Source organism: Mercenaria mercenaria, chromosome 14, assembly GCF_021730395.1.
Source record: "Mercenaria mercenaria strain notata chromosome 14, MADL_Memer_1, whole genome shotgun sequence".
NCBI classification, from domain to species: domain Eukaryota; kingdom Metazoa; phylum Mollusca; class Bivalvia; order Venerida; family Veneridae; genus Mercenaria; species Mercenaria mercenaria.
In genome coordinates, this window is record NC_069374.1 from 36,882,441 (window position 1) to 36,903,950 (window position 21,510).

General features: G+C 35.0%; 1 protein-coding gene across 1 annotated transcript in view; it reads left to right on the forward strand.

Annotated features, from left to right (window-relative positions):
* Positions 1-21,510, forward strand: part of LOC123527273 (pre-mRNA 3' end processing protein WDR33-like) — a 52,538-nt gene that overhangs the window by 6,488 nt on the left and 24,540 nt on the right. The window contains exons 3-8 of the mRNA XM_045306626.2: positions 541-786; positions 2,398-2,466; positions 6,297-6,401; positions 12,502-12,597; positions 14,492-14,643; positions 18,235-18,332. Of these exons, the coding sequence (XP_045162561.2) occupies positions 541-786; positions 2,398-2,466; positions 6,297-6,401; positions 12,502-12,597; positions 14,492-14,643; positions 18,235-18,332 (766 nt within the window). The remainder of the gene's footprint in view (positions 1-540; positions 787-2,397; positions 2,467-6,296; positions 6,402-12,501; positions 12,598-14,491; positions 14,644-18,234; positions 18,333-21,510) is intronic.

Here is a 21,510-nt window from a genome sequence, read left to right on the forward strand (position 1 = left end):
AATGCAAAAGATGTCATAGTTTAAAAGTGTAACAGTCTCAGGAAAAATGTGCAGCCATGGCCAGGACTCGAACCTTGGAACTTCAGCTTACTGTGTCAACGCTCCACTAATAATTGAGCTACAGAGGCCGCCCGATATGAGAACTGCTACACACCTTCCCTCTTATTGCGAGACATTTGCACTCCTGGCCAGTGTCTGCTGCAGACTGTTAACCGAATTCAGATGTACACCCCAGTCAAACTGCTGCGCCCCGCATGGACTTGAAGGGTGAACATCTCGATGGAACCTCCAAATGTAACAGTTTTAGGAAAAATGTGCAGCCTCGACCGGTACTCGAACCTTGGACTTTCGGCATACCGTGCCAACGCTCTACCAATAGAGCTACTGAGGCCACCCGATACGAAAACCGCTACAAAAGCAATTTTGAAATGCTTCCAAATGAATCCTTATTTACCAAAGTCTGTAAGGTGAAAGGTTGAACAAATGATGCTGCTTTTTTACAAACCTTTGTTGCTGTTAATAGATGTGTTACTGCTCTAGGTTCCAAACTATCAGAAGCCAAGAGTATTTGTTCCAACAGGATTCACACCGCGACCTCCACAGAGTGATACAACAAATGCTGCAGGTGATCCAAAACTGCGCCAGATCTCTGGTCCTCCTATCATGCCAAATGCTACCCAGTTGTCTGGTACAACTGTGGATGGAATGTTTGATGGGAAAAGAATCCGGAAAACAATGGTTCGCAAAACTGTGGACTATAACACTTCAGTAACTAAATACTTGGAGGTAAATGTTTTAAAGGTTTTTACATGCCTGTTTGATAAATTAAACTATTAAAATATAAAGTATGTATCTCTATAAAATCTAGGCTAGTTTGAACCAGTATCTATAGAGTTATGGCCCTTGAATTGGTCATCCATTTGCCAATATTTACATCGACCACTGGCTAATTAGAGTAATTTCTCTTTTCTTCACCATCATGTGCTCCATCATTCCGTCCGTCCAGTCTGCAACTCACATTTTTCAAGGGATTTTGGTATTACTTGGAATAAATGTTCCCCATATTGAAACGATGTGTCATGTACAAAACCCGAACCCCTATCTCAAAGGTGAAGGTCACACTTGGAGGTCAAAGGTTAACAGGGCTTTTTAGCCAAACTATACAAAGTATATGGAGAGATTCCTACTTGACCCGGTGTCAGCGTCTGTTTGCGTCCACACATTTGTTAAAGTTTTGATGCACTTTCACTTTATCTCGGTTATTTTTCTAGGTCAATTGTATTTTGGGCTAATTATGCCCCCTTTAAGGCCCTTTTGGACTTGGGAAATCTTGGTTAAAGTTTTGCATGCATGTTTCAATCTCCAGAACTAATGCAGATATTGATTTGAAACATGTGTCTTAGGAGTTATAAAACTAGATGATAGCATCAAGTCCCATAACTCTGACAGGTGTTTTGCAAAATTATATCCCCTTTTGAACTTAACAACTTCTGGTTAAAGATTTGCATGCAAGTTACTATCTCCAAAACTAATGCAGATACTGGATTGAAACTCCATAGATATTGAAACATTATGGGTAATGTAGATATTTAAACATTAAGGGTAATATTCCTGTTTCAAGGACAACAATTGGAATAGTTGAGGATTGGCTGCCTTACAGACAGCTGTTTTTGCTGTTACTGCCAGATGTAGTATAGAAGTTAAAAGAGAACCTGTGCACAGGAAACTGATACTGTTGTTGATTCTGAAATGAAATGGTTCACTGGGCTAGAAGTGGCAAATGTTTTATAACACTAGGGACCCTGGTTTGCTGGCTAGGCCTGAAAAAAAGTGTTTGTTTCCCCTTCCTGCTGCCTGCCCACAAAAATTCCCCCTTGCCAAAATGCTTTCGTCGTGAACATAAAGACTATTACTTTAGGATGTGAGTTTCTGTCTATAAAAGAATCGTATTAGTTTAGTGTTGCTACTTTCAAATAAAAATTGATTATAAAATTAACATAAAAACAATACTGTTTATGGCTGAAAAAATAGTGCTATTTATAAGAGGCACAGACAGATTTTATATCACACATAGTAGTTTTGAATGTTCGTTCATTTGAAATGTTTTGAACAAAAAAAAAAAAAGAAATGCCTAAGAATATTTTCTCTACCTTCTGTTAATTATCCAGACTTTAATGGCTTGTGTCACAGGAGGGGAAACAAAGATAGTTTTAAGGTTAACCCCATCTATTGAACACAAGGAATTGTAGATAATACTAATTACCAGCCTTGCGCAACATTGTCTTAAAGATATTAAAACATACTTTTGTATTGTTTCAAGAATTATGTCTGCATTGTACTCCCAATACTGATAGCTTTGATGTAGTAGTATTGAACGTATTCTTTCTTTTTTACCAGAACCGTGTATGGCAGCGTGATGGAAGAGATGCTAGAGCAATACAGCCTGATGCCTTGTATCAGTTAGAGGTAAATTGTTATCATGTCTTTCTCTCATTCAAACAAAGTGAAACACACAGAAATACCTATAGGCTAGCTATCCAGGGTTTTTTCTAGCTAATTTGGGAATTTTGACGCGTAAATGTTTCGAATTGGGAAATATTTAGTCCCATAGGATATAGTAAAGATGTGTTTAAGCACTTTCTCATATACTTGTTTCACATGGTACAACCTCTTTTAACATACTTCCATTACAAAATTGTCCATAATTTGGTCAATGTGCAATTTTTATGAAATTTTTTTTCAGAACTTAGATTGGGAATTTTTGCACTCATTTTGGGAAAAATACATACTTTTTGGCATTGGGAATATAGCCCAATAACGGCTATAAAAACGGCCAAAAAAAACCCCTGCTATCTGACATCATTTTATTAACCTTGGCTCATTTGTCAAATTGTCATGGTCTGTGTTTGTTATATTCATATTACTGTCTTGAGTTTTTAAAGTACATTTTAAACAAATAAATGATTTTTAACTTTTTAAGGCAGCAAATTTAATGAAAACAGTATGTTCACAAACTTAAATAGCTGCAAAAGTGTCTTTAACTGAATATAATGCATTAATGTCTCTGTCTTGATGGGAACATTTATGATTGCAGAAAAATGCAAACAAATGCCTCTGAACAGTTTTAGGTTTACAGTATTTCCTGTAAGATCTTAAAGATAGATAGCAATGATGCAAAAAAGGTACACTTGTTTTAGTAGTCAGGCCTTTTTTTCATCAATTTGGGACTGCCACCGACACTGTTGGAATTGGGAAAATGCTCTCGGAAATTATCTTAATTGTGACAATTTGCAAATTACCAAAATCTACATTTATAAATGTGTTTTTGTGTGAAATATAAATGAATTGCATTTCAGTAATTGTTCAACAGTATTATAATTACCTAAATATACATACATATTAGCAAAACTATCTTAAAACAGCAAAAACCCTAAAAGGTATAATCATTTGGGAATTTTAAATTCAACTTTGGGGAAAAAAACATACTTTCTGGCATTGGGATTACCTCCTTTTACAGGAGGTAGATTCATAGGGAAAAAAAGCCCTGGTAGTAAATCAAAAGATTAAAAGTACATATTTTCAGTGAATTTTTGAAATATTTGAGAGAAATATATGTTACATTCAATGTTGAAAAAGGTAAAATAAATGGATACATTTTTCGCTGTTCACATTCTGTTCTGAACAGAATGGGTAAAATTTTGTGAATACAATTGAAAAGGCATGGAATAAATGAGAATTTATTTGTTAAGAAAATGTGAGGTCAAACTATCTTTCACTTGTGAACACCAGATCTTACGCTTTCACTTTTTAATCCCCCGCCACAATTGGTGGGGGGTTATAGGAATGGTCTCCGTTCGTCCATCTGTCCGTAACACTTTCATGTCCGCTCCATATCTCCTAAACCCCTTGAAGGATTTTCATGAAACTTTGGTCAAATGATCACCTCATCAAGGCGATGTGCAAAACTCATGAGTCAGCCATGCCGGCTCAAGGTCAAGGTCACAACTCAAGGTCAAATGTTTTAGTCTTCCATTTCGTGTCTGCTCTATATCTCCTAAACCCCCTTATCAAATTGATGTGCAGAACTTACGAGTCAGCCATTGAGCCTTCCATTTTGTGTCCACTCTGTATCTCCTTAACCCCTAGAAGGACTTTCATCAAACTTGAGTCAAATGATCCTCTCATCAAGAGCTCATGAGTCAACCATGTCAACTCAAGATCAAGGTCACAACTCAAGGTCAAAGGTTTGAGCTCTGTATCTCCTAAACCCCTTGAAGGATTTTCCTGAAACTTGGGTCAAATGATCACCTCATCAAGACGTTGTGCAGAAATCATGAGTCAGCCATATCAGTTCAAGGTCAAGGTCACAGCTAAAGGTCAAAGGTTTACCCTTTCACTATCCATAACAGTGGCGGGGGATTTTAGCTGTCTTTCAGACTGCCTTGTACTATTCACTATGAAAATATTACATCTGGTGGTCACTTGTAAAATATACTGACAATATTATGTTACAGTCTTCATTAACTTTAAGTATATCAGAGAAAGGTGCAGCCACCAGAGCCTATGCATTATTGTTTTGTAAAAGTCAACATAGTGTACCGACTGAACTGTGGATTTGAAAGGATTTTAAGCTTGACTATTCGAAGAATAGGGGAGCTATCCTACTCGCATCAGCGTGAGCGTTAGCGTCACAAAAATATTAAAGTTTGCGTACCACCCCAAATATTTTCAAAGTCCATTGAGATATTGCTTTCATATTTTGCATACTTGTTTACCATCATGACCCCAGTTTGTAAACAGGAGCAGACAACTCTATCAAGCATTTTGACTGAATTATGGCCCCTTTTCGACTTAGAATATGCTTATTGTAATGTTAAAGTTTGCGTACCACCCCAAATATTTTCAAAGTCCATTGAGATATTGCTTTCATATTTTGCATACTTGTTTACCATCATGACCACAGTCTGTAAACAGGAGCAGACAACTCTTATCAAGCATTTTGACTGAATTATGGCCCCTTTTTGACTTAGAATATGCTTATTGTAATGTTTAAGTTTTACTCATAGCTTATATTATACTATCAAGCACTGAGAATAGTCGAGCGCGCTGTCCACTGACAGCTCTTGTTTTAATTGTTATTGAACAGTGGATGGACAAGAGTTATTTATTTTAGAGTGGTGGAACCTATGCTCGCGGTATTTTGTACATATATTATCTTTTTAAGAAGCAAGAAAAGATTATTATTTCGATTTGCCTATGCAAAAACATAAAGTTATCCTCCTTTTATCGAAACATATTGTTGATGTGCATCATCACATGACTTAGTCGTCTTGTGAGCTATCGACACGGCATACGTGAAAAGGTGAAATTTCGCCCTGAAGGGAACCTATGCTGGCGGTATGATATATCTATCAAACTAAGAGCGAAACAAAATTTCAGCAGGCTAAAAATGAACAAACAAGCATATGCGAGTATAATATTTGGAATGTTACTCATTTCTTATGTGAAGAACATAAGAAATGAGGATAAAATTTGTGTATATTTCCCTTACAGAAATGGAGTCACTATTAGAACAAAGCTTAACAACGTATAATAATGTAATATAAAACAAAATGTTCAAGTATTAATGATTTAAACAACGACAGTGATTAACTCACTAATGTTTCTAACACTTCTTTGGTGTGTAGGATAATTATTCCTCCCTACTTCTCATAAAGAGCCATTTGGACTTCGTCAAAATACTATGATCAACATCGATCTTTTCATGGTTCGACAGGCACTCGAAGTGTAGCCAGGCGTCACATTCATCGCATCTTGCTCATAAATGTATCTTATATCTGAATTCAATACATGATTTCTAAAAGACTAACTTTAGCTGGGTAATTTTGACGTATTTGTCTGAGGTTTGTGCGACGAAAACAGATTGCTTAAAATGTATCGGCTGCTGTATACGTCACGTGAGCGGCACACGCAGCTATCGCAACGTTTGTTGTAATGGCATTTCACAACTGGTCGGTGTTGAACTTAGTATGATGAAATATTTTTATCTGTGCTTCTGCAGAGAGCGTATTTCTCGAAATATCACGAGCATAGGAATACCGCGAGCATAGGTTCCACCACTCTACATTTTAGATATTATTTGATGTAGATTATCACAGTCTTTGTCTGTTATATTGATGAATGTACAATTCAAATTTTTGAAGTGTTAAGAATAGGAAGATTAAATTATGTAATCTGTTTGTTTTCTTGTGTGAAATATTTCCAACTCTGTACAAATATTTGTTTTATGATTGTAGGTGACGCCGCCTTGTGACATGCAACAGAAGCCCATGAACTGTCTCACATCTAAGTTTATGCGACAGTCAACAAACAAGTTCAGATGTCCTATATTCTGTATATCTGTAAATAGCCTTTTAATACTATTTAACATTTCATAATGTCTTACTGCATGAAAATGTTATTTAAATATATATAACACAGACAGAAATTTTTGTTATTCACATACCATATCTTGCGGTCACACATTAAACCGGAATCCACCTAAAAACCGGAATACACCGGAATACACTTTCCATAACCGGAATACACCTGTATTTTTTAAGTTAAAGGTATTTTTGAAGGGTTTTTGATATAATTCAATCATATATATCATAAATAATTAACATACGAAAGGAAAATAAAATACGTTTACGCAAAATGATTTTATACGAGAATGAAGTTCGGCGACCGCGCGGGAAATTTCCATAACCGAAATACACCAGTATTTTATAAATAAATGGTATTTTTGTAGGGTTTATTGCAGAAATCATTCGTGTATAATATAAATGGTAAGTTTACAAAAGGAAAATAAAATACTTTAACGCAAAACGATTTTATACGAGATTTGAATTTGGCGAGCGCACGGGAAGTTTCCATAACATAAATGCACTCGTCCTTTTTTAAAAAATAAATAGTATTCTCTTAAATAAACACTTTTATCATTTTTTGTAAGTTGTAGAACCATGTTCAATCAGATAAAATATGAATGAATATTTGAGAGAAGTTTATTAAAAGTTAATTCTGTATACGAGATTATAACTTTACGATCTTACGGAAATTTTTTACCCTTACGTCGCTATGACTAGATACCGGAATGTTGATTATTAAAATTTATTTAATTGTTTCTTCAAATAATAAGAAAATAATTTAAGATAAAAACATATCAATATTCGATTTTAAATGAATCATAAACAATATACGGGTCCCGACATAAACCGCGCGGATCGGAAAGGGCTTAACATGATCGGAAAGGGCATGTCACATGTTTATTATTGAAACTTATTTAATTGCTTCTTCATATTTCGTTTAACAAATAAAAAAGAAAATTAATTAAGAAAAAATATCAATATTCAATTTTTAAATGAATTATACACAAAACACATGTCAGTGCATAAACCGCGCTGATCGGAAAGAACCGGCCGTACGTTTATTATTGGAACTAATTGAATTATTTCTTCATGTTTAATTTGATAATTTAAGAAGAAAATAAATTACGAAAAATCAGTTTTCAAAAGAATTATATTATGTTTAATGTATAAATATAAAAACGTTTACTGCGCTTATTTCCAAAGCACAGTTAATATCCTTTGAATAATATTATTATATGCAGCGTAACAAACACGTGCCTCTGATTAGTCCTGATAGAGTTTGATTGGATTATCACACCTATTGATTATATCAATTAATCAGTATATTTGTAAGCACACACATGCGACATGTGACAAATAATGTCTGACAAGGTATGTGCAGTTAAATATGATAAGCTTTTATTTAATTTCATACTTGTCGTTATAATTGCAAATTGAAAAATTGAAGAAAAACAGGTACATTCAGTATAATTTTTAGCTCACCTGAGCAATGCTCAGGTGAGTTTTTCTGATCACTCAATGTCCGGCGTCCGTCGTCTGTCTGTCTGTCGTCTGTCGTCTGTCGTCTGTCGTCTGTCAACATTTAGCTTGTGTATGCGATAGAGGCTGTATTTTTCAATTAATCTTCATGAATATTGGTCAGAATGATAACCTTGATGAAATCTAGGCCGAGTTCGAAAATGGGTCATCTCGGGTCAAAAACTAGGTCACTAGGTCAAATCAAAGAAAAGCCTTGTGTATGCGATAGAGGCTGTATTTTTCAATTGATCTTCATGAATATTGGTCAGAATGATAACCTTGATGAAATCTAGGCTGAGTTCGAAAATGGGTCATCTCGGGTCAAAAACTAGGTCACTAGGTCAAATCAAAGAAAAACCTTGTGTATGCGATAAGGGCTGTATTTTTCAGTTGATCTTCATGAATATTGGTCAGAATGATAACCTTGATGAAATCTAGGCTGAGTTCGAAAATGGGTCATCTCGGGTCAGAAACTAGGTCACTAGGTCAAATCAAAGAAAAACCTTGTGTATGCGATAGAGGCTGTATTTTTTAATTGATCTTCATGAATATTGGTCAGAATGATTGCCTTGATGAAATCTAGGCCGGGTTCGAAAATGGGTCATCTGCAGTCAAAAACTAGGTCACTAGGTCAAATCAAAGAAAAACCTTGTGTATGCGATAGAGGCTGTATTTTTCATTTGATCTTCATGAATGTTGGTCAGAATGATTGCCTTGATGAAATCTAGGCCGAGTTCGAAAATGGGTCATCTTGGGTCAAAAACTAGGTCACTAGGTCAAATCAAAGAAAAACCTTGTGTATGCGATAGAGGCGGTATTTTTCAATTGATCTTCATGAATTTTGGTCAGAATGATGACCTTGATGAAATCTAGGCCGAGTTCGAAAATGGGTCATCTCGGGTCAAAAACTAGGTCACTAGGTCAAATCAAGGAAAAACCTTGTGTATGCGATAGAGGCTGTATTTTTCAACTGATCTTCATGAAATTTAGCCAGAATGATTACCTTGATAAAATCTAGTTCGAATTCGAAAATGGGTCATCTGGGGTCAAAAACTAGGTCACTAGGTCAAATCGAAGAAAAACATTGTGTATGCAATAGAGGATGTAGTTTTCAATTGATCTTCATGAAATTTGGTCAGAGTGATTGCCTTGATGAAATCTAGGTCGAGTTTGAATATGGGTTATCTGAGGTCAAAAACTAGGTCACTAGGTCAAATTAAAGAAAAATCTTGTGTATGCGATAGAGACTGTTTTTTTCAATTGATTTTTATGAAATTTGGTCAGGATGATTGCCTTAATGAAATCTAGGTAGAATTTTAATATGGGTCATCTGAGGTCAAAAACTAGGTCATTTGGTCAAATCAAAGAAAAAACTTGTGTATGTGATAGAGGCTGTATTTTTCAATTGATCTTCATGAATTTTGGTCAGAATGATTGCCTTGATAAAATCTAGGTCGAATTTGAACATGGGTCGTCTAGGGTCAAAAACTAGGTCATATCTAAGAAAATGCTTGTTTTATCGCAAGAGACCAATTTTTTGGTCCAATCTTAATGAAAATTGGTCAGAATATTTGTTTCCATGAAATCACTAGGTCAGACATGTTTTACACTGTTATGGTGTGTTTCTTAGGTGAGCGACCTAGGGCCATCTTGGCCCTCTTGTTTATTTTTCATGTACTTTAACGTATCAATACTAATTCAATGTTTTGCTAAAACAGCGATGTATTGTAGATTTAAACATTTACCCGGGAGTCGTAAAGATACAAAACATCATGCCGGTAATTTTCCATTCCACGAGCACGTGCGCCCTATCGTAATATCTAATTTACATCGCTCGACGTTACTTTTGTTAATCAACACGTACAAAAAACGCGCGTAGTGCATTTATTTTTTAATATTATCGCTTCAAGTTTTCAGCACCGCTTAAGAAGTAATACAATTTGAATTCTATAACGATTTTAATAAGATATCGACAGTAATGTAGGGAAAATTCTATAAAAACGATCGAATTTTCACATGATTATTTGTAAAACTTCAAACAGCGCGATCTTAATTACTTATTTCTTTCTAAAAAGTAAATAAATGATACGTACTATGGCCATAAAATTCAGACTTTTGACCAGAAAGTACAAAGAACAGAATAAAAAAATCTTAAGTAATGAAAAAGCGACAGCAATTTAAATAAATGGAGTAAAACGATTTTTTGGCAAACAGAAACAGATTTCTGTTAGTGTAGCATAATAGGTTACGTGACCTCATGAACGTAAATAGAAATGTGGTTTTAAATGAAGCAATATGATGTCTTTGCGGTTTCAGGGCCTCCTCTGGGTTTTTCATACTTGTCGCCAACCTTTTCGCCAATTTGAAAAAGTTGGAGCCACTTTAGAGCCATTTTTGAGCCAAAGTTCTGAGCCACTTTTATTTCTTTTAGTTGGCTGTCATAGTGTGCATAGAGAAATAAAATATTGTAAATAATTTCATTAGGAATAATAACAACTTTTGAAGGTGTATTAGTTTATTGTAGAAGTAAATTCAATTTGTAGTTGGATAAAAAATGACACAAATCATTCTCTAATTTAAGAATCATATCTATCCATGTCAATTATCAATATTTCAGGACTCATTTATTTTCGGAAAGGAAAATTCGGATTTTTTTTTCTATTCTAAAAGGTCGAGTTGAGCCCTCTTCTAATGATTTTGAAGAAGCCATGGTAGCAAGTGATATCTTCCAGTTTCTGAACATTTCAATTTCAAAGAAATTAACCAGGTCCAGGATGCAAATTGAGGCCGATGTGTTTTAATTTTCGGATCCATCGTTAAAATCTTTTATGAAAACTGAGGAATCAAAAATTATCTTGCAAAAAAGTAACAAGATTAAATGTATCTTTCGTACTTATTTAAAATTCGTCAGTCATACAACTGCATGCCACAAACATGACAATCTTTTTTTGAAAAAAATCGCAACACATAAAGTACACCGTAATCGGCGTTAATTTTGGTGAATTCTCGACATAGGTCAAACATACAAGCTGGCAGATGTTTTTATTACTGATTAATCTTCAATTCACACATTATTACGCAATTATCTTCTCAAAGTGTCAACCAACTTCAATAGTCGAATTGTCAAATACACCGCCTAGACTGGTTATCGATTTTATTCACTACCAGCGTCTAGGTAAACACGTGTATCGGGAACCAATTTTTGGGCCGCTTATATCACTACGGAAAAAACAAATGCCGAGGAAAAAAAACTATGCGCCACTTATTTTCGCCAGTTCGCAAAATTTAGCGCCAAATTCTTAAAATTATCGCAAATGGCGACATTGGCGATCGGCAGCGGAGGCCCTGGGTTTTAAATGCATCTTTGTACATGTATATTTTTGACACGACACTTTACTTTTAAGATATTCTTCTTAAACAATAATGTAAATTCCTTGAGGGCAAATAGGTCATAAAGGTAGGATATCCGCTATTATCGTTTGACACATTTACCTGTCAGTTTATGCACATTCGCTTTTAATAACAAATTGAAGGAGCTGATATGGTTACACTATATTTCATAAAGGAATATTATATTATAGCATAAAAAGACTATTTTGAAATAATTTGAACCAAAAAATCGAAACTTGAAAAAATTTACCTACCTAAGTAAAATCTAACAAAGTTATGGCGATTGTGGTTCATCCACGAGTGCGCAAATTTCCCGTGCGCTCAACAAATTTGCAACCTCCTATAAAACGTTATGCACATTTTAATTTCCTTTTGTAAATTAATTATTTATTTTAGATATGATTGATTTCTATCATAAACCCTAAAAATACGATTTATTTAAGAAATACGGGTGTACATTAGAGAATTTTAGGGCATGGAAATTCATTTACGAATACGAAAATATCCAGTACCTTCGTCGATTTTCAATCATGTACAAAACGTAATGCGTAAAAGTATTTTAATTTCATTTTGAAAATTAATTATTTATGATATATATTTTTGAATTCAATCATAAACCACTTCAAAAATAGCATTTGTAGAAGAAATACGGGCGTATTTCGGTTATGGTAATTTCCCGCGCGGTCGTCGAATTTCAGTCTCCTATAAAATCGTTTTGCGTGAACGTATTGTATTTTTCTTTGGTATGTTGATTATTTATGATATATATGATTGAATTATATCAAAAAACCTTCAAAAATACCTTTAATTAAAAAAATACAGGTGTATTCCGGTTATAGAAAGTGTATTCCGGTGTATTCCGGTTTTTAGGTGGATTCCGGTTTAATGTGTGACCCATATCTTGGGATTTAATAATTATTTTCCTGTTGAGATGAAATTGATATTATATTGTTTTTCCCTCACTCGCTCAGTATGTCAACTTCACACTTGTAGCTGTCTGGGACTTTATCTTTCCCTGTTGAGTTAATACAACTTAAGATACTTAAACATTACATTATTAAAGTCAAATGTGAATTAATAGCAAAATCTGACTTTAATATTCATGATTTTGCTATATCTTAGTAAAGGCATTAATTTAATGTAAGTTTTGTTATGTAACAATGCATATGTTATTTTCACTGTATAGTGGACTCCAGAAGGTAGAAGATTGGTGACAGGGGCATCTAGCGGGGAGTTTACCTTATGGAATGGTCTAACGTTTAGCTTTGAAACTATATTGCAGGTATGTTCTACTTCCATTGTGTTTTCTTGTGAAAGCTTGGCTCACTCTTTTAACTGATAATTTTAAGTTTGCACTAAAACAGCCTCTGAAACGTTGAGTCAGTTTGATAATCTTTTATTTAGAATGTTTCACAGTAATTACCATTGCATTATTAAATACTGCTAAGAATTTTTTCTGCAGCTAACTGTATAAGTCTCGCAGGGGCAGTATTTATAGAGCTGAGTAGTTCATCCCTCAAAGATGGATAAGATAATAAAAAAAAGAGGAAATATGGGGAAAATGAAACTAATAAAGATAGCTTTTTGTTTGGCAATATAAAACTGCACCATAGCTGAATTTACAATAGTTTTACTTAAAGATATATAAAATTTGTTAGAATCTAAAAAGGGCCTCTATGGCTGAATGGTTAACATCTCTGACTTCAAATCACTTGCCCATCATCAATGTGGGTTCAAGCCTCACTCCGGCATTGAATTCTTCATCTGAGGAAGCCATCCAGGTAGGTGGTTGTACCCAGGTGGCCACCCGTGTTGAGGTAATGGATGGAGGGTCAGCTGGGGTCTTCCTCCACCATTAAAGCTGGAAGGTCTCCATATGACCTATAATTGTGTCCATGCTAAACCAAACAAAACAAACAAATAAAAAAAGTAAATGCAATATTATTTTGGGACATCTATCTTACTGATACAACTGAATATAAAACAAGACACATTTTGAGTGACTGCCATAGTCATTCAGGTAATTTTGAAGCATACATGTACATATGATATAGCAGTTATGATTTTTAGAAGAATTTAATTCCTTACTTGATACTTTTTCATACAAACTTGTAGGTAAACAACGATGGCTCTTCTGAAATAATTAAAAGCATAAAAGTTTCTGTTCCATGTTTCTCAGAATGTTCTTTACCTAGCATCATAAAACAAAGGATTGTTGTATATAGCAATATTAGCATGTGAAGACAGTGAAGTTGTGCAACTGGTGTTTTCTTTTGGATTTTACTTGGTTATACCACATGTTACCAGAGTTAAGGACTTGGTGAAAAATACACATAAAGTACTAAAAAGTTTGTTTTGCATATATCTTAAACAATATAATTATTTCACTTAGAATCATGAACCCATGTACAGTGACAGTAAGTGGGGGCACCTGTGTCCTATTGGCACATATCTAGTGATACTTAAAATGTTTTAGCACATACCAGGTTCCGTAACTCAGACAAATGATAAAATCATTTCCGCTTTTTTCCCAATCTCAAAATTTGCAAAACACATCCCCCAACGCATCCCCTCCCCAACTCCATGCCAGATGACTGGTGCTGTTAATGACTAACAATTCATGCACTGATTATATATTGTTTATAAATGTAAAATAAGAAAAAGGTATCGTAATAGTTTTTCTTGGCTCCTTATAGTATATTTCTTGATTCAAAATACGTTATGTTACAGCAAGAACCTAACGTTACGCTACAAATGATAAAATTAAAGTGAAACTTTGTTATAGTGCATCTCTAAAACACCATGGCATCACTTCTGTTTATGGACGTGAATTTCCCATGCTTTGTGTACATACTGTACTACAAGAAAGTGTGCTATTTCTATTTGCTTTATTCTATTACTATGCCAGAAAAATAATCTGTCAAAATAAAAAGCTTATATGTATACGATATGCAAGAAAAAATATCAGTCATGTGTTTACAAATCAGACAAAAATATCAGCCCCTCGGCCACCTGCGCATGTGCGATAACTTGGCAAGCCTCGTTACCACCTAATGCGCAGGTGCCCTTTGGACGGATGTTTCTATCCGATTCGTAAACACTTGACAGATACTGTTATTCTTTAAGTATGAATTACATTTAGTGATTTATTTTTAATGCTGTAAATTATCCACTAGGCTCATGAAACATCTGTGCGAGCAATGGTGTGGAGTCACAATGACCAGTGGATGTTGACAGCGGACCATGCAGGCTTCATCAAGTACTGGCAGTCAAACATGAATAATGTGAAAATGTACCAGGGACACAAAGAACCTATACGGTCCATCAGGTGGGAAATAGCGCCCTCTTCTGGGCAATATCAACATCGCAGTAAGGTTTATGTAACTTTACAAGTGAATTGTGTGAAATGTATGGCAGTAAAATGTTATTGCAGTTTAGTATGGCACTTTTTCTTGACCATGTTGGTCAGCACTTACTGGATAATGGCCTGGTTAGTTTTGGAAAATTTCTTCTATTTGACACAAACAATTGGTACTTTTGAATTAACTTGACAAAAAACCAAGCTGTGATAGCACTGAAAAATTCTTCTATTTGACAAAATCTGTGCACATATTTCCAGCTCTTGACTAAGCTGTAATGTGTTTTACTGTCACACGTTTCTAGAAGTGCCTTATAATTACACATTTCCACAGGAAGTTTTGTTAGTATGCCATAAAGGCTTAACTATGGGATTATATGATGCTTTTCTTGTGCCATAAAGGCTTAACTGTTGGTAACTATTGTGAGATTTTAAAGCCATAAAGGCTGACAGTTTTGATAAAGCCATAAAGGCTTAAATGCTTTAAAGTATTTGCCATAAAGGCAGACATAAATAATATAATATATAAGTTTTTCTTAGTATTTTGTTAAGGTACAAAATCAATTTCTATTATGATAAATAAAGATTAAAAATATTTTACATATCTTTTGCAACAAAGGCAAGTTTTTGTAATAAAAGTACTAAAGCAATTTCAATTGCTTTGTTATTCTTTACAAGTATCAAGAAAGTATCTGCAATTAAGGAAAAAGTTTACCTCAAATGAAACAGAAGTTTAAAAATCTCATACTGGTTTTAAGAAAACTGTACACTTGCATTCAATAGCAAAACCTTTTCGAAATTATATCCAACAAAATTGTGAAAGTAAGGACAATTCTTTTGAGATTTTCCAAAAATATTTTGTCCAGAATTATTTTTTAAGATGTTTGAGTTTTTGTCTGAAAGCTTTCAACGAAAGGCTTGAATTAAGTTGGTAGTCGTAATAAAGCCTATTTCCTGTGTAAGGTGTACCTTACATCAGAGTGCTTGCTTTTAAGCTTGACAATTCAAAGAATAGGTAGAGCTACTGCATTCGTCCATTCAGCGGTGACCATGCCGTTGTCTCGATTTGGTTAAATTTTTGTATGTAAGCTAGTATCTCAATAACCTTGTGGGAATGGATTTAAAATACATACACTTATTTACTGTGATGAACTGATTTGTAGTGCACAGGTTCCATAACTCTGTATTGCTTTTTACAAAATTTAGTGCCCACTGAAGAAAATGTATTGAAACTTTGCACACTTTTCGGCTGTGATGAGCTGACATGCATTGTACAGGAGCCATAACTCTGTTTTGCATGTTCACATAATTATGACTCTTTTTCGATTTTACTTTTCCTTCAATTAACTTGCTTTAATGACCAAGCTGTTGAAGAGCCAAGCAGTGCTCTCATGGCCCTTGTTTTAGAAGTTTTTTTTGTAACTTTAAAATTGGAAATCCACAAAATCCTCTAACTTATGTCATACCAACTAAATTCCACAATATTTAGTGAAAGTAGAAGGAAATGGCCTGGTCACAGTTTTACAAATGCCTCTTTTTTTCTGATGATGCATAAAAGCCCACATGAAGTGCATCTGAAGTCTAACGAAATAATTGAATATTTTGCAGTTTGTAACACCTATATTATAGTTTTCTAAGAAGTATATTGCGTAATAATTCAATGATACTTGGATCAGATCTATCTACAAATTGACCTGTATCATGGTGTCGGCATGACCAGAAATCTGGTGTAAATTTGATAAAATCTGAACTTGAAAATACCACAAGACTGTCTGTTGTGAACAGACAGCATCGAGGGTAAACCAAGATGAAGTCTTCATATTACTTCAATAAAGGTCAGATGATTGTCAGAAAATAACAAGGTTGTATCAGCAAAATAATTGCTTGAGAAGAAAGAAAGAAAGAAAACTTGACTTTAGAAAGTATGATATGAAATCTAGATGTATTGCTTGGCAGCATGAAGTTTGTACATATATTGACATATGTAGTGATTGCAGTATTCGATACCGCTTGATAAGGATATAACCTACTTAGTGGGGGGAAAAGTGAAGGATAAGGTGTGGCAAGCACACTATGTAGGACAACAATTCGTAGAATCTCAACTCGGGTGCTGTACTGGCTAGTAGCAATGAATTGGCTGGCCTAAGTTAGATTCAGAATCATCGTGTACTGTTCTGCTATTACTTTTTAAGTGTGTTGGCTAATCAAATCTTTCAAAGTCTTCTGAAGAAGAAATTAAATTTTCTACAGATATCAGTAAAGGGCATTCTATATAACACATAATTTCTTTTTACATGTAAAAAAATATTCAAAAATGTTAAAATTGTTCACAGCTTTTGTACATAAACACCTTAAATGTACGGTGAAATTACATAAATTTTGATATCCCGGAAAGATTTAGTGGAGCTTTAAGTCTTGACGAAGATAAAAGTCTGTTTGATGACAAGATTATCGTAAATCTTGAGGAGAGGGAACTTACAAGGATGATTTCCACTGGAAATGAAGTATCCTTGCTTAGTTGCATTATAATGTAAAATTAAAACCTCAAAAAGAGGCACAGAGCAAACAACAACTATTCTGAAAGGATCAGCTACAGAAATTATCATTGCTACAAAGTAAAGGCACAAATCTCAGGAAGGCAACCCATATTTGCCCTGACAAAAAGTGCTCCAACACAAAATGTTTGTTCACAACAAAACATTGGACTTCATGCCTTTGTTGCAACAACAAAATATAGGCGTATTACTAGATCTTGTTGTAACAGTATAGAAATAAAGGCATTAAGCCCTATCCTATTCCATATATGAAGAAAAGGTATTTTAACACTGTTTTAAGTATAAGAAAACCAAGGCATTTTGCTATGTCTGTACATTAAAGAATTTTGCCCTTATGAAATAAAGCATTCTCACTTGCTTATTAATATAGGGAGGCATTTGTCCCAGTAACAATAATGAAATAATTATTTAGCCCAGTAACCAGGAGAAAATAAAGGCATTTAGCCCAGTTACAATAAAGAAATAAGCCCTGTTACAATTAAGTGATAAAGGCATTAAGTCCTGTTGCCACAAAGAAATAAAGGCATTTAGCCCAGTTTCCATTAAGAAATAAAGGTATTTAGCCCATTTACCAAGAAAAAAAGGCAAATAGCCATGTTACTATGATAAATAAACGCATTTAGCCCAGTTACCAGGAAAAATAAAGGCATTCGGCCCTGCTGTTATAAAGAAATAAAGGCATTTAGCCCTGTTTCCATAAAGAAATAAAGGCTTCATGCCCTCTAAAATGCTTATATTGCTGTAATAAAGGCACTTAGCCCTCTTATAATTGTATATTTTGTATGTTTATCTGTTGTTCCATTTATACACCATTTCTGTTGATACAAAGTTGATGTCTCGGAGACGAAAGCACAACAAAATGCAGAACCAGATGTGTGGCTGACCAGTCTTTCTTTTTGATATATATTTCTTCTTTGATATTATGTTAATCCAACTTTATTTTCAGAAATAAAGAGGCATTCATATTTTTTATTGTTTTGTTTTTATGTTCTTTTTGCCCAAACAGTTTTTGTCCAACTGATTCAAAGTTTGCAACATGCTCTGATGATGGTACTGTGAGAGTGTGGGACTTTTTACGCTGTTATGAAGAGAAAATATTAAGAGGTACGAATTTGTATTTTCATAGAAAAAAACAGACCCTGTGTTTTGTTGCACTGAAAACAACTCTGAGGCTATTCATTATGTCTCGCACATGTTATTGGGTAGACATATAAAGCAGAGTTTTGCATATCATCGGCTTTTTCCAGTTCCATGATTTTTCCCCAGTCAAAGAAAGAGGGGTATATTGTTTTGCTGATGTCCGTCGGTCAGTCCTTAGACCAATCGGTTTCCAAATGATAACTCAAGAACGCTTTGGCTTAGGATCATGAAAGTTGATAGGGAGAATATTCATGACCAGCAGAAGACCTCTAGTGACCCGGAACAGTTAAACCGTTTCCTGACAATAACTTTAGAATGCTTTGGCCTAGGATCATGAAATTTGATAGGGAGATTGGTCATGACCAGCAGATAACCCTTTTTGATTTTGAGATCAGTAGGTCAAAGGTCAAGGTCACAGCGACCTGGAACAGTCAACAGTTTCCGGAAGATAACTTAAGAATGCTTGGGCCTAGGGTCACGAAATTTAATAGGGAGGTTGGTCATGACCAGCAGATGACCCCTTTTGATTTTGAGATCAGTATATTGTGTATATTGTTGTAATATTAAGGTTTTCCCTAGAGTTATAGCCCTTAACCTGTGTCATTTCACAATATGTGCATGTTAAATGGAGGGAGACGTACAATTACATGAATAACAATCTTGTTGATCCAAAAAATTACGTCAAAATGCTCTATTCTTTGCATTTAGCATTGCCAGAATCTTCGCAATTGACCTTAAAAGCAGTCAATACTGTTACAACTGATTCTACCCCCAGATACAAAACTTCAAGGCCTATGTTGGGCGTCTGTAATAACTGCTTCATATCTTAACTGCTGGAAAGAGTTCCGTTTATATAGCTTCAATTATTTACATTATCAAGACAACATTAAGAGCTCACCACCGAGGGCAAGTGTGGGTCCCATTTGAAGGTTAAACTTCAAATAACTTAACTCCATTGTGTCCATTCCATATCTTCGAAACCACTAGGAAAATATCAAAAGAAGTGATAGTGACATCAATTGTTTACCTCATCAAGACAACATACAGAGCACATGACCCAGGTCACAAGTTCAGTGTAGCACTAAGAGGTCAAAGATCAATTAGCTTAAAGTATCTGCTTCATATCTTCCAAACTACTGGGAAGATCTTCATAAAACTAGTATCTGTTAACATCATCAAGATGTGCAGAATGCATAGTCCAAATTTCTAGGTCAAAGGTCAAGTACACATGTATTTAAAGGTGAAAAGTCATGGTATCTAGATCTTGCGTATCAAAGGGGTGTCATGTGGGTATTAATTGGATGTATTGATAGCCCTACCTACATGGTTGAAAGTGCAAGGTTTGTGTTCTGCTGTGTTTATTCAGACCCGATGTTTTGTAGCGCTGGAAATAATTCCTAAGGTTTTTATACGCCCGAAGGGATGTATTTTCTTAAACACCCCTGGTGTCCGTTTGTCTGTTAGCAATTTTGTGTCAGCTCTTGAACCCCTTGAAGGATTCAAAGAAATTTGACACAAATGTTCACCACATCAAGACGACGTGCAGAGCACATGTTCTGGATGGCTTGCTTCTAGGTCAAGGTCACACTTGGGGGTCAAAGGTCATATGAGTGTATTTCGTGTCCACTCTAACTCTTGACCACCTTGAAGGATTTCATAGAAACTTGACACAAACGTTCACCAAAGCACATGTTCTAGATGGCTCGCTTCAAGGTCAAGGTCACACTTTAGGGGTCAGTAGTTATATGAGTGTATTACGTTTCCGCTTGTAAAGAAACTTGGCACAAATGTTCACCACATTAAGATGACGTGCAGAACGCATGTTCTGGATGTCTCACTTCGTGTCAAGGTTTCACTTAGGGGACAAAGGTCATCGCTCTGTAACTCTTGAACACCTTGAAGGATTTCGAAGAAACAACACAAATGTTCACCACATCAAGACAATGTGCAGAGCGATTGTGGTGTGGGAGACATATTGATTTACTCCAGTCTGTCTGTCACAAAGCTTGTTCGCATCTGATCTTACCAGACTTGTACAAAATGTGTTTGACCATAACACCTTGGCCAAGTTCGATAACTAGCCAAATCGGTCCAGGCATATTGGAGTTACGGCCCTTGAATTACCAAAATTCGGCCTTTTTACTCTTGTCTGCACTCTTAAGTCAAACATTTCTCCTCCGATCTTCACCTAACTTGAACAAAATGTGTTTGACCATGAGACCTCGGCCAAGTTTGATAACTAGCCAAATCAGTCCAGGCATTTTGGAGTTCTGGCCCTTGAATTGTAGTGAGTAAACAGTATATAAAGACTGACTTGCTATTTAGATGATTAGGCAGTTGTGGGAGACATTCGCTTTTCTCAAAAGCAGCTCTAGTTCCATAGACATTTTCCTTGCATAATTATCTTCAAATTTGTTCAAGCAAGCAGTGCAACTCGGGTGAGCCGTCTAGCTACATCAGATGACTTGGGGGTATAACTTTTGCAGAAATATTCTGTGAATTATGTCCCTTTTATTTCTTAGAAGATGTTTGATGTACTTTCACTCTATTTCTGTTATGACTAAATACAGTTGACAAAGACTTAAACTATTGTCCAGTTATGTCATCCACTTTGGAGTCATTAAACACTCCATTGATAGCTCCAGCTTAACTGTGTCTTCTTTCACTACAGCATGGAAATAGTTGAACATGCTGTCCCCTGTGATAGCTCTCAGGCCTTTTTTTCATCAATTTGGGAATGCCACCGTTACCGATGGAATTGGGAAAATGCTCTCGGAATTTGTCTTAATTGGGACAATTTGCAAATTACCAAAATCTACATAAATGTATTTTTGTGTGAAATATTAATGAATTGCATTTTAGTAATTGTTCAACAGTAATATAATTTAACTAAATATACATAAAAATTAGCAAATCTATCTTAAAACAGCAAAAACCCTAAAAGGTATAATCATTTGGGAATTTTGAATTCAACATTGGGGAAAAACATACTTTTTTGCATTGGGATTACCTCCTTTTACAGGAGGTAGATTTATAGGGGAAAAAAGCCCTGGCTCTTGTTTCCAACTTTACTTGAAAGTTGTATCATAAATTGACCAAAAAAAATTAGAAAATTGAGGATTATATGTTACCTTAAAAAGAT